Source organism: Podarcis erhardii (assembly GCF_964252035.2).
Source record: "Podarcis erhardii genome assembly, chromosome: 2".
Classification (NCBI taxonomy): Eukaryota; Metazoa; Chordata; class Lepidosauria; order Squamata; family Lacertidae; genus Podarcis; species Podarcis erhardii.
Genome location: NC_138498.1, coordinates 104,003,792 through 104,016,348, shown reverse-complemented (window position 1 = coordinate 104,016,348; position 12,557 = coordinate 104,003,792). Strand labels below are relative to the sequence as shown.

Genomic DNA, 12,557 nt, shown 5'->3' with positions numbered 1-12,557 from the left:
TGACTAAAATTAATCTCTCCCAGTTTCCCTCTTTCTTTCTTTCTCTCCCCCCGCCCTCGCCCCGCTTGATTACTTCTGATGTGTTCTTTCCTTCACTCCCCCATCTTATTTGCCACATTATTTTTAGGCATTATTCTGACAATTCGTAATGATTAATAGTCATAATCTATTTACAATCCTTTTCACAGCTGTGTTCAAAGCAGTTTGGCCTACCTAATTAAAAATGAGTTTATTCTTCCAAAAAAATTATAATAATCGAAGTTCTCCAAAATATTTATGTCCTGAGAGCCTCCATTAAGGAAAAACAATACCTAAAAGCTGGATAATCATATGAATTCTCAAGGTTCCAAGTAACATAAATGGGTTTACATTATCTTACACTTTATCATTCCAGTGATATTAATTTCTTACGTTTGATTCCGGTATGGACATTTGTTCCTATATGATTAGTTCTAGGTATACCTTTCAACTTTTGCTTTATTTTATTTCATATATGTGATTATAGTTTTGCTATGTTTTATTATAAATAAATATGTGGGAAAAGCGGGTGGGAGAAATGAGGAATAAACTCTCAGCAATTACACTGCAGGGGGGGAGATCATGAGAATTATCCTTTATTTGCATTAGTCACTAAGATTTCAGTTTTGAAAGCAATCGTACTGGAGAGGATCCTAACATTTAAAAATAGGATACCTATTTATTTATTCTTAAAGGAAAGAGCTGCAATGAGCCAAGTACAGTGGTAATAATTAACAAGCCACAGAAAAACAGTATTGTTATAGATTTAGGGGGACTCCCCCCTCTAAACTTTAGAAATTAATAAATAGTGGATTTTGCTTATTTGGTGTGTGAAGGGAGAAATACAAGCTGTAGAGGAATTCCTGAGCTAGCCTATTCAAAATGACCTGGCCAAGCTAGGGCCATTAACAGATCCTCCAAGTGTCCCTTTCGGATAAATGTTGGAGGGTATGCATTAAGAAACAATATAGGGTCACTGAGGGCCATTAGCATTGCAAGAGAACTGCCCCCCCCCTTTTGCCCTAAGGTGTGAACAGATACTGGGAGATAGGAAGGTTGCCAGGGTAACCAGGTATCACTGGCGCCAACTACAGAGGGCTCCGGGTGCTTGGCACCCATACCGCGAGGCTTCACGAGACCCTAAAAGTCGCATGGACTCTGAGGTCTCCTCTTGCAAGGCCTCCGACGCAACTTCCTGGAGAAACCAGAAGTCATGTCTAAGTCAAGCAAGAGTCATTGTCAGAGTTCAAGGTCACATTCCAGCCCGGTGAAAACATTCAAGGAGGACATGGAGCGGTCCAATGGGGGAGTGTGGCCTATGGGGAAAGGATGTGGCTAGGGAGGGGGTGTGGCCTGAGAATAATCCCAAGGGCCAACGAACAAGAGGCATGAAGGACTGCATTTGGGCCCTGGGTCAGACTTGATTGATTGATTGATTGATTGAATTTATATACTGCCTTATACCTGGAGGTCTCAGGGTGGTTCACAGGATAAAATCAGAATATCAAACCACAAAGTACATAATCAAAATAAAACAACAACAATCTAATAACCACCCCCAACACATTTTAAAGGGGCACAGAACGTTCCCAGTCCTCACAATAAGGAAAGCGGGAGATTCTTTTGCCCACCGTTTATTTCATTCATATATTCATGGGCTCCCCCACCTCTTAAGTCTCTCTCTCTCCTATTAACACAAGCAATGCTTGCCCCTTTTTGTGGTTGCCAGCATCCCAGACATACAGATGTGGGCAGCTGCCCTGCTGACAAATGTCAATAATGCCAGCCGTTCCTTGGTTTAAGTGTCTAGGGAGTGGCGGCAGCAGCTGATGTTGCCGAATGCATTAAAAGCAGCAGCCGCCACCAAAAAAAAACCTGTGGTATTTATCTTATTTTATTTACAGTAATAAGGTGCCTCTTGAACAGCCTCTAAGTGCAGTACAGTAAAATCAATAGAGAACATTAAAATCAGGAATAAAAACCAGCCAACCCGAATAGGTTCCCAACCAGAACCCAAACGCACTTAGCACAGGGGCAATCTTTTCAGCTTGGGTCTTGACCAGTTAGCTCCCTCCTGTCTCTCCAGGATCATAACGGGCAGCTCCCACTTTACATGGGGCAGATTCTTGAACTTAATACTTGTAATATTCTAAGTGCAGACTGCTGCACTGAGAGAAGCTGGCACACAAAACCGGGACATGACAATCCATGTCGCCTCACCGAAGGGATGGGGTCATAGCTCAGTAGTACAGCATCTACTTTGCTTACAGAAGGTCCCACTCTTGTGGTCTGGCTCAGGAGAAGGCTGTTACCTATGTACATATATATTATTATTATTATTATTATTATTATTATTATTATTATTATTAGCCTGCCCATCTGGCTGAGTTTCCCCAGCCACTCTGGGTGGCTCCCAATTGAGTGTTAAAAACAATGCAGCATTAAATATTAAAAACCTCCCTAAACAGGGCTGCCTTCATATGTCTTTAAAAAATAAGATAGCTGCTTATTTCCTTCACATCTGATGGGAGAGCGTTCCACAGGGCAGGCGCCACTACATACATATATACATGTTCGTCCAGGATCAAAAAAGGGATGCGGGTGGCGCTGTGGGTTAAACCACAGAGCCTAGGTCTTGCGGATCAGAAGGTCGGCAGTTCAAATCCCCGTGACAAGGGGAGCTCCCGTTGCTCGGTCCCTGCTCCTGCCAACCTAGCAGTTCGAAAGCACATCAAAGTGCAAGTAGATAAATAAGTACCACTCCGGCGGGAAGGTAAACGGCATTTCCATGCATTGCACTGGTTCTCCAGAAGCGGCTTAGTCATGCTGGCCACATGACCCGGAAGGTGGCTCCCTCGGCCAATAAAGCAAGATGAGCACTGCAACCCCAGAGTCGGCCATGACTGGACCTAATGGTCAGGGGTCCCTTTACCTTTACCAGGATCAAATGAATAACTAACTGGTTTCTTCTTTCTCAAATGGGAATATCTGTTAGGGATATTATAGGTATGGTAGATCCTAAATCTCAAGAGTGGGCTGAACTTGGTAAGCTTTGTGGTTGCTCTGGGGATTCCAAGAACTAAGCCCTAACTTTGCTGTGAGCCCCATAGAACTGAATGGGACTTGCCTCTGAGCAGACATGCAGAGAGATGCGGGCAGAGGCACTAGGAGTCTGGGATACCGAGCAGGTAGCAGTTCTTTGCGGAGCAGCCCTGCCAAGCGTAAACATGCGGAGATGCAGAACTAACTCTATGGCTCCCTAAAGCTGCGTTTGCTTTCTTGCCATTTGTTTAAAGATTTCATTCCGTCGTATAAAATGGTCTGAAACATTGTTAAAGCTGGCCGTTGTGATTCCTGTTTTCGTTCCAAATGACCCGCTGTCACTCCCCCCCCCCTTTCTCTCTCTCCCCCTACACCTCCTCTTTCGCTTTTTCTGTAAAACGGAGTGGTTGATTGCTTTGGCTGCGGTTCAGCTGGCTCCGGCCCTCTAATTCTCAGGACCTTCAGACACAACGCTTGTAAACTCTTTTCGTTCCGTTTCAGCTTGTCTAGTCACAGTTCATTCAGCGGAAGGGGGTGGCAGTCCTTTGACGACTTTTCAGCAGCGACGCCGGCCAACATTCGCCAACAGAACATGCTGTTTCATTGGATCACATCCCAGCAAAATAGCTGTGGATCACGCTAATATCATACAACAGTGAGCTGGGAGAAATGAGTCACGCACAAGACGGGAGCAAAGACATCAAAATGGTTGTTGGAGTGCAGAAGCAAAGGCACAGCAGGATATTCAGAAGGATTTTGTTTCCTTTCCCCCCCACTAAAACAGGTATTTTCTGTCTGTCTGTCTGTCATTCTGTCTGTCTCAGTATATCTATATCCTGTTTCATTGCCCTAAAAAGGAAGCTCAAAGATACGAGCCCATATTTCTCTAAAGTGTGAGGAAACTTTTTCTCATCATGATTGCACCCCATCCGTCCATAGGCGTGTCTCCTTTTCCTCTTCCTTTTGCCTCCCTCCTTCTTGTTCTTTCTCTTATTTCTGTCATACCATTTCCTCTTTCCTTCTTTTCCTCTCCTTTCCTTTCCTTCCCTCCAAATTTGCATACTACAGGGGTGCAGGCTGTAATAAAATATTGGGGCAATGGCCCAGGTAAGCCCTGCCCCACATCACTGATCTCATGAACATGGCACATGCACACCATTTGCCTAGCCCGCTCAAATATTTTATGGGGGGGGGGGACAAAGGGACCTCGGCCCCAAGGAGTTGACTCCTATCGCATGCTACAGCCTCCTTTTCTGAGCAACTCCAGACCCTCCAAATGTCCCTGTTTTCCAGGGACAGTCCCGGATTTACAGAAGCCGTCCCAGTTTCTGATTTGATCCTGGAATGTCCCGCTTTTCCTTTGGATGTCCCTATTTGCATTGGAGAAATGTTGGCGGGTATGGAGTCATCTGACCCACAAGCCATCCAAAGGCAGTTTTTTAAATATTTAATTATGTTTTTATATTTGTTGGAAGGTACCCAGAGTGCCTTGGGCAACCCAGTCCGATGGGTGAAGTATAATAATAATAATAATGGAATAGGATGACCCTATTTTCATCTAAGAAATGTTGGAGGGCATGCAACTCCTGATCCCACACATGCCTATATACTGCAAATGCACTGTGGCCTTCCAGGTATTGCTGGACCCCAACTTCCATAATCCCCAGCTAGCATGGTCCATGGTCAGGGATGATGGGAGTTGTAATCCAGCAAGTTCTGGGAGGCCACAGGCCTGGTTTCTCAGCAGTTCTTGATGTGGAGGGTTCATGGCACAGAAAGCTCCTGTCTTTCACACTAAAAAGTTGGCAATAAACAAATTATAAAACTCTGATTGATATCCCTTCCTACTGAGACTACTTGCTACAGGGCAAGTAAAGTTAACAAACAGCTTAGTATACAGAGTTCCTAATTTTTTATTTTTTTAAAGTCCCAGCATATCTCTCTCTTTCTCTCTCTCTAATTCAAGCAATAGTATGAATATATATTGTTTCGTTTAATTTTTCTTTGTTTCGCTTGACAGCTGCTGGCAGAGACGTGCTAAAACAGCCGAAAAGAACCAAAGTTGCAAAAAAGAGTGGGGAGGGGTGTTGTTGTTTTAATGTGAAAAGGAGAAACTTCTTCACTCAAGCAGGAACTCCCCCTTGTGGTAGAATCAACGAGGGCTGATGAAGGCTGGTCCTAGCTATAGAGGCATAATAGTCACCCACAGTCCCTTAGCTACATAGAAAACAACAACAGCAAGAGCCACTGGGTTCAGAAGCATCTACACTCCTGGCTTAAAGCTCTGCCACCTTAAGGATACACACCACGTTTTGTTTGCACAAGAAGTAACCTTTCACTGTTCATGCGCCTCCAGGAACGGTTATGGCATCTCAATATTTCATTGGTGTGAATTAATCTTTTACAACATCATGTTCAATCTCCCTCTTCCCAAATTCTCTTTAATTTGAGAGTTGACACCTTTGACAGATGGAGACACAATTATATTTTCACATTTATCAGCAGGTTTTTTAAAAAAAACAAAGAAACTATGTCTACATATAATTTCACTTTATGTTGTTTTGGTTTTTTTAAGTGGCGCCTACATTTAAGGCCCCTCTTCAGCAGAAATTAATTGGGTTTCTCTTTGGGTTGCTTGAGCTATGTAAAAAAAGATCTTGACAGTTATGACCAGGTAGGCTGATTGTAAGCCTCAAAGGGACATTTTTCTGTATATCTTTAGGAGAGGAGGACTGGGAACTTGGAACATTCTATAAATAATGGTCTATCGGTGATCAAAGTATGTGGCTGGGGCAGCCCGGCCAGATGGGTGGAGTATAAATAAAATCATCATCATCAGGGCCAGATTTAGGTTTCATGAAGCCCTATGCTACTGCAGGTAATAGGGCCCTTTACATGTCCAGCTATCCTTTGTCAACCACAAATTGTTGCTGTTTTTTTGTGTTGAATATATGTTATATGGTAATTTATGGACCTAATAGGTATCTAAAGCCATTTGCACATATCAAATAGGAGCCTACACAACACCAAACACTGTTGCTGTATGTAGGTTTTATTTGTTTTTTATCTTATATTTTGGAAATGTACATCCAGGTTTTTTTCTTTAATTTTTTTGGGGGCCCCCAAGAGAGTGGTGCCCTAAGGTATAGCTTGCTTAGCTTATACGTAAATCCAGCACTGATCATCACCATCATCATCATCCAAGTGACCTGCAGCAAAATGTTGCTGTATATTCTCCCACCTGAAGGGTTCCAGGAAAGCAGCAATTGAAGCAGAGTGGTTGTTGTTTTTCTGGCATGGAAGGGGGAAGAGCCTTAGCTCAGGGTTTGAGTTTTTTGCTTTGCGCCCAGAATGTCCAGCCCACATTTTACCAGCTTCCCTGCAAGAATATGATGGGGGATTTTGTCCAAAGCCTTACTGGAATCAAGATACACTATGTCCACAGCATTGGCAAGCTTGTAACTCTGTAAAAAAGAGAGAAGAAGATGAAGAAATGAGGTTTGTCAGGCATGACTTGTTTTTGAGAAACCCATGCTGGGTCCCAGTAATCCCAGCATCCTTTTTCAAGCGCTCACAGAATGTTGAATTATCCATTCTAGGACCTTTCCTGGTATTGATGTCAAGCTGACCAGTCAGTAGTTACCTGGATCTTCTTTTCACCCCTTTTTGAAGATGGGGCCATTTGCCCATCCTCTGTCTATAGGGACTTCACTGGTTCTCCAAGAATTCTCAAAGATTGTAGACAGAGGCTCTGAGATTACATCCACATACCCTCCAACATTTCTCTGATGAAAATAGGGACGTCCTATTGGAGGGACGTGGGTGGCGCTGTGGGTTAAACCACAGAGCCTAGGGCTTGCTGATCAGAAGGTCAGCAGTTCAAATCCCCGCAACAGGATGAGCTCCCGTTTCTCGGTCCCTGCTCCTGCCAACCTAGCAGTTCGAAAGCACGTCAAAGTGCAAGTAGATAAATAGGTACCCCTCCGGCGGGAAGGTAAACGGCGTTTCCGTGTGCCGCTCTGGTTCACCAGAAGTGGCTTAGTCATGCTGGCCACATGACCCGGAAGGTGTACGCCAGCTCCCTCGGCCAATAAAGCGAGATGAGCGCCGCAACCCCAGAGTCGGTCACGACTGGACCTAATGGTCAGGGGTCCCTTTACCTTATTCCGTAATAATAATTTTACTATTTATACCCTGCTCATCTCACAGGGTTGCCCCAGCTCCTCTGGGCAGCTTCCAACATATATAAAAACATAATAAAACATTAAACATTTAAAAGCTTCCCTATACAGGGCAACCTTCAGATGGCTCAGGGGTTGGATAACCCTCCAACATGCTCACAGGTCCTTTATAAGACCAGTGGTAACAGTTGGCCCTGGAGAATATTAACCACTCTCAATTTTACCCGTGGACTGCCATCTGTCCAGATTTTAATTTGCTCTGAACTAATTTTAAGATGTATTTTAATTAATTGATTGCCTGTTTTTATGTTCTTACGTTCTTTGTATACTGTGTTAGTTTTATGATGTTAGCCGCCCTGAGCCTGGCTCCGGCCAGGGAGGGTGGGGTACAAATAAAAAATTATTATTTTTATTATTCTCCAGTGAAAATAGGGACATCCTAAGGAAAAGTGGGACGTTTTGGGATCAATTCAGAAGCTGGGATGCTGCTCCAGAGAAGCGGACACGGAGCAATGGTTCCAAACTACAAGAAAGAAGATTCCACCTAAACATTAGGAAGAACTTCCTGACAGTAAGAGCTGTTTGACAGTGGAATTTGCTGCCAAGGAGTGTGGTGGAGTCTCCTTCTTTGGAGGTCTTTAAGCAGAGGCTTGACAACCATATGTCAGGAGTGCTCTGATGGTGTTTCCTGCTTGGCAGGGGGTTGGACTCGATGGCCCTTGTAGTCTCTTTCAACTCTATGATTCTATGATTCTATGATTATGTAAATCCGGGGCTGTTCCTGGAAAATAGGGATGCTTGGAGGCTCTGCATCCTCAAGCTTCTTGGATGCAGCTCATCAGGTCCTGGAGATTTGATTTCATTTTAAGTATCTAGCTGTTCCCTTGCCACTTCTTTTCCTGTCTTGAGCTGGGCAAGGGAAAGGTGTGGCTTGAGGAGAAAGTTCTGGGAGAGTTCTGAAGGCCACATTACAGGGCCTAGACCTGGGCTTGGGTTTCCTCAACCCTGACTTAGATGCAGCTTCTATGAGGTGACATTCCAAGGGTGGCGAGGACATTCAGTATAAGCACACTTAGGCTAAACGTTCATTTCTACCCTGCCCTTTTTAAAAAGGACATTTTGGTATAGCAACTGCATATACCTGATCCTGCTGGGGTTCCCTGCCCCCTTTAGAAGATTTGATGTAATGTGAGCTCTAGGGATGGAATTATATCATTTCTTAAAACCCTTGTCGTTTTTAAGAGGATTTCGCAAGCTAAAGCAGTGCATGTCAACAACAGCAACAAAAAGGGGATAATGCACAAACGGGAAGAAATTCGCAGGAGCCACAATTCTTCTTACAGCAGAGGTGTAAAATCCTAACCATGCACACGGCACGCTCCACAATAAATGGAGAAATGTGTATGGCAGGCTCTGAATGTGAGGTAGGGAGTGAAACAGAGAAGAACTCTAGGACTGTGAATGTTCGAAGTTGTAGGACACACAAAAGAAAGCACTTCTTCATACAACACAGAGTTAAACTATGGGAGGAAGGGTGGGATGTATGTAAATAAATAAATAAATAAATAAATAAATTATTTATACCCTGCCCATCTGGCTGGGTTTCCCCAGCCACAGTGGGAAAATATCTAAAAACATAATAAAAACATCAAGCATTAAAAACCTCCCAATACAGGGCTGCCTTCAGATGTCTTCCAAAAGTTGTGTAATTCTTTATCTCCTTGACATACGAAGGGAGGGTGTTCCACATGGAGGGGGCCACTACCGAGAAGACCCTCTGCCTGGTTCCCTGTAACTTCACTTCTTGCAGTGAGGGAACCAGCAGAAGACCCTCGGAGGAGGACCTCAGTGTCGGGGTTGAACACTGGGGGTGTAGACACTCCTTCAGGTATAGTGGGTCAAGGCCATTTAGGGCTTTAAATTCAACACTTTGAATTGTGCTCAGAAACATACTGGGAATCAGTGAAGACCTTTTAGGACTGGTGTTATATGGTTAGGGTGGCCACTCCCAGCCCCCAGTCTAGCTGCCGCATTCTGGATTAGTTGTCGTTTCCAAGTCACCTTCAAAGGTAGCCCCACGTAGAGTGCATTTTAGTAGTCCAAGTGGGAGCATGCACTACACTTGTGAGACAATTCGCAGGCAGGTAGGGTCTCAGCCTGCCTACCAGATGGAGCTGGTAGACAGCTGCCCTGGACACAGAATTGACCTGCACCTCCATGGACAGCTGTGAGTCCAAAATGACTCCCAGGCTGCGCACCTGGTCCTTCAGGGGCACTATAAATTCACTCTCACATGAGGCAGTAATGGCCACCAACCTGCATGGATTTAAAAGAGGATTAGAAAAAAAATCATTGGTCAAGACTATCAATGGCTACTAACCATGATGGCTGTGTTCTACCTCCACTGTCAGAAGCTGCTAGCTTCTGAATATCAGTTGCAGGAAACTGCAGGAGGAGCAAGTAAAGAAAGGTAAAGGACCCCTGGACGGTTAAGTCCAGTCAAAGGCAACCATGGGGTGCGGCGCTCATCTCCCTTCAGGAGCAAGCATTCTAGTGCTGAAGTCCTTTTCGTGGGTTTCCCACAAGCAATCGGTTGGCCACTGTGAGAACACAACAGTGGACTAGAAACAAGCCACCAGCTCGACCTAGCAGGCTCAGTTTATGATCTTATGCGCTCTGAATCCTTTCCAACTATTCAACGTTTTCCTGAATGGCCGTGCTGAAATTTAACACATAAAGCAGATACACAACAGCTGTGCATTGACTGCACTTTTATCCATTAACATATTTTTAGTATTAACAGATCTTCCTCTTCCTTCCCCTACCCCCTATGGCCTGGGGTATTCTTCCTCCCTTTTATGCTGATAGTGAACCTTTGAGATGACGGATGTTGCATTGTAATGTTGAATAATATTGCTGCTGCTTACCCTGAACTCTTTGTTAGCTTAAGCAGAATGTTTAGTGTGTGTGTGTGTGTGTGTGTGTGTGTGTGTGTTTCTTTGTTCCTTTCTGTTAAAGAAGCTGGTCCAGTTTTTAGATATATTCCAGCTGCCAGGAACGCAACAGCAAAAGTTGTACAGTAGTTCCCACTGAAATTCAGTTTAGTCATTTGTGAATGTATTCCTTTGTTTTATATCCTGCCCTATCCAATGGTTTACAGCCATATTTTTAAAAAAATCTATATTAATGGCTCCATTGCTTTGGGACTGGCAATCTAAGGAAATTCAAATGGTTTGCAGGAGGAGATGAAACAACAAAAATATAAAACTCAAAACATAAATACTTGGATTCAGAATTGCTGTGAGTTGGGGCGTTGCTCCTGTGGGAGGAAGTGGATGGGTGGAGTTATGACCTTGAGGTCCAGCAGTGACCAAGACACCAAGGGTGCTTTCAGATTGTTGCTATTTTTGGGAAGGATTTAATCACACACTGGCAGATTCAGGTTCCTCAGCTGAGAGATCCTCCACAACAACCCTACTTCCCCCAAAGATTGGATATTTATTTATAATGTTTGTTTGTTTGTTTGTTTGTTTATAATGTTTGCATTAATGAAAATGATAGGAAAACATATCCAAGCTTCAAGGTCTGCTAATGAGGACACAATGGGAGTGGGACCTAATTGTTCTTCTGTCCTTGCTTCTTAGTGACAATTTGGTCACATCCACAACCATCCATTTAAAACAAACTAAGTGCACATTTTAAAGCACATGGTTTACCCCAAATAATTCTGTGGACAGTGCCGGATTTACATACAGTGGTGCCCCACAAGACGAAATTAATTCGTTCCGCAATTTTTGTCGTCTAGCGAATTTTTCGTCTTGCGAAGCACGAAATCCCATAGGAATGCATTGAAAATCAATTAATGCGTTCCTATGGTCAAAAAAAGTCCAAACAAAGCCAAATTTGGTACAACAACAGTTTATTAACTGCTCTTTAAAGTCACACATACTGTAAAGAGCAGTTCAAAAATTGAAGGGAAAATAAATTAACTTTATAAACATGACAGAAAAACATTTAAAAATCAACAAAGTGTACAGTACATTTTCTAAGACTCTGGGGGACCACTCGAAGAAGGCTCCTCTTCCACTCTTTGCTTCTTGGTCAAGAACCTGTCCATATTCTGCTGCTTTATCCGCCTTTTCAGCAGCTCCCTGAAAGACGACATGACCCTCGTATCATAAAAGTTCCCAGCGTCATGTGCCACGTGCTTCTCATGGTGGTGTAGATCTGCAAAAGTCTGCACCTCCTTCCACTTCTGGCAAATGTCCCTCAGTCTTTCGGAGGACAGCCGTTCCTCAGTTGCTTCCTCCTCTTCCAGTGAGGCCTGCTCCTGCGCAGCCTCTGCCTGCAGAACGTAGCCCTCCGTCGTCACAACCTCCAGGAACTCCGCTGCAAAGTCTTCAGCCGCAGGAACATCAGAACTGGCAGCCTCTCCATGCCTGACCACACTGTGGATGCCAGATCTTGTCTTGAACCGGTCAAACCAACCTCTGCTAGCCTTGAAGACTTCTGGCTCGGCTGAGGTTCCTGGCTGTTCCCGGATGAGGTCAGCGTGCAAGGCCTTGGCCTTCTCACAAATGACGGCCTCAGACACTGTGTCCCCTGCACGCTGCTTCTCTTCTATCCAGATGAGCAGCAACTTCTCGACCTCCTCCAGGACAGCTGGGCGGTTCTTCACGATCCTGGTGACTCCCTTGGCTGCATCAGTCGCCAGGATCTTCTCCCTCATCTTCAGGATGGTCCTGATGGTCGATGGGTTCCTGCCGTACTCCCTGGCGATGTCCGTCACACGCATTCCGCCGTCGTGCTTCCAGATGATCTCCTTCTTCATTTCCAGCGTCACCTTCTCCTTCTTCCTCTCGCCGGCCACCACAGCAGCAGTCTTCTTGGGTCCCATGGCAGCACAGCTCCTACCTTCGTAAACTCAGAAACAGAAAAAAAAATCAGTGATGTGCTTCAAACCCAAAAAATACAAAAGCAGCCAGCCACCCACCACACAGAAATTAAAACCCAGAACCAAGGCCTTGAATCCCAAGCACCCCAACCCCAAATCCAAAATCCAAAAACCCCCAAAAAAGTTTTAAAAGTTTAGCTTACCAAATGGATGAAAGAGAAGTTCTGGAAAAGCTTCAACAATCAACCACCGAAGTCCTCAGAAACCTCAAATGGCTGCAAAATAAGTTTAGGAAAAGCTTCAAAAATCACCAATGTCTTCAAAAACCTCAACAGACACGCACCAACCCACCCACAACACAGAAATTGCAAACCCCTCCCCAACTGCTCCCCCAGCCCCTCCCCAACTGCTGTAAACCCCTC

General features: G+C 44.5%; 1 protein-coding gene across 1 annotated transcript; it reads right to left on the bottom strand.

Annotated features, from left to right (window-relative positions):
* Positions 1–6,374: 6,374 nt before the first annotated feature.
* Positions 6,375–12,462, bottom strand: LOC309335176 (putative CENPB DNA-binding domain-containing protein 1; the record flags this gene model as incomplete). Its single annotated transcript, XM_081850051.1, has 3 exons — positions 12,339–12,462; positions 11,587–12,164; positions 6,375–6,524 (listed from the first exon to the last, which is right to left on the bottom strand). Exons 2-3 carry the CDS (start codon positions 12,136–12,138, stop codon positions 6,375–6,377), a joined length of 702 nt encoding a protein of 233 aa, XP_081706177.1. The 5' UTR covers positions 12,139–12,164; positions 12,339–12,462.
* Positions 12,463–12,557: the final 95 nt, after the last annotated feature.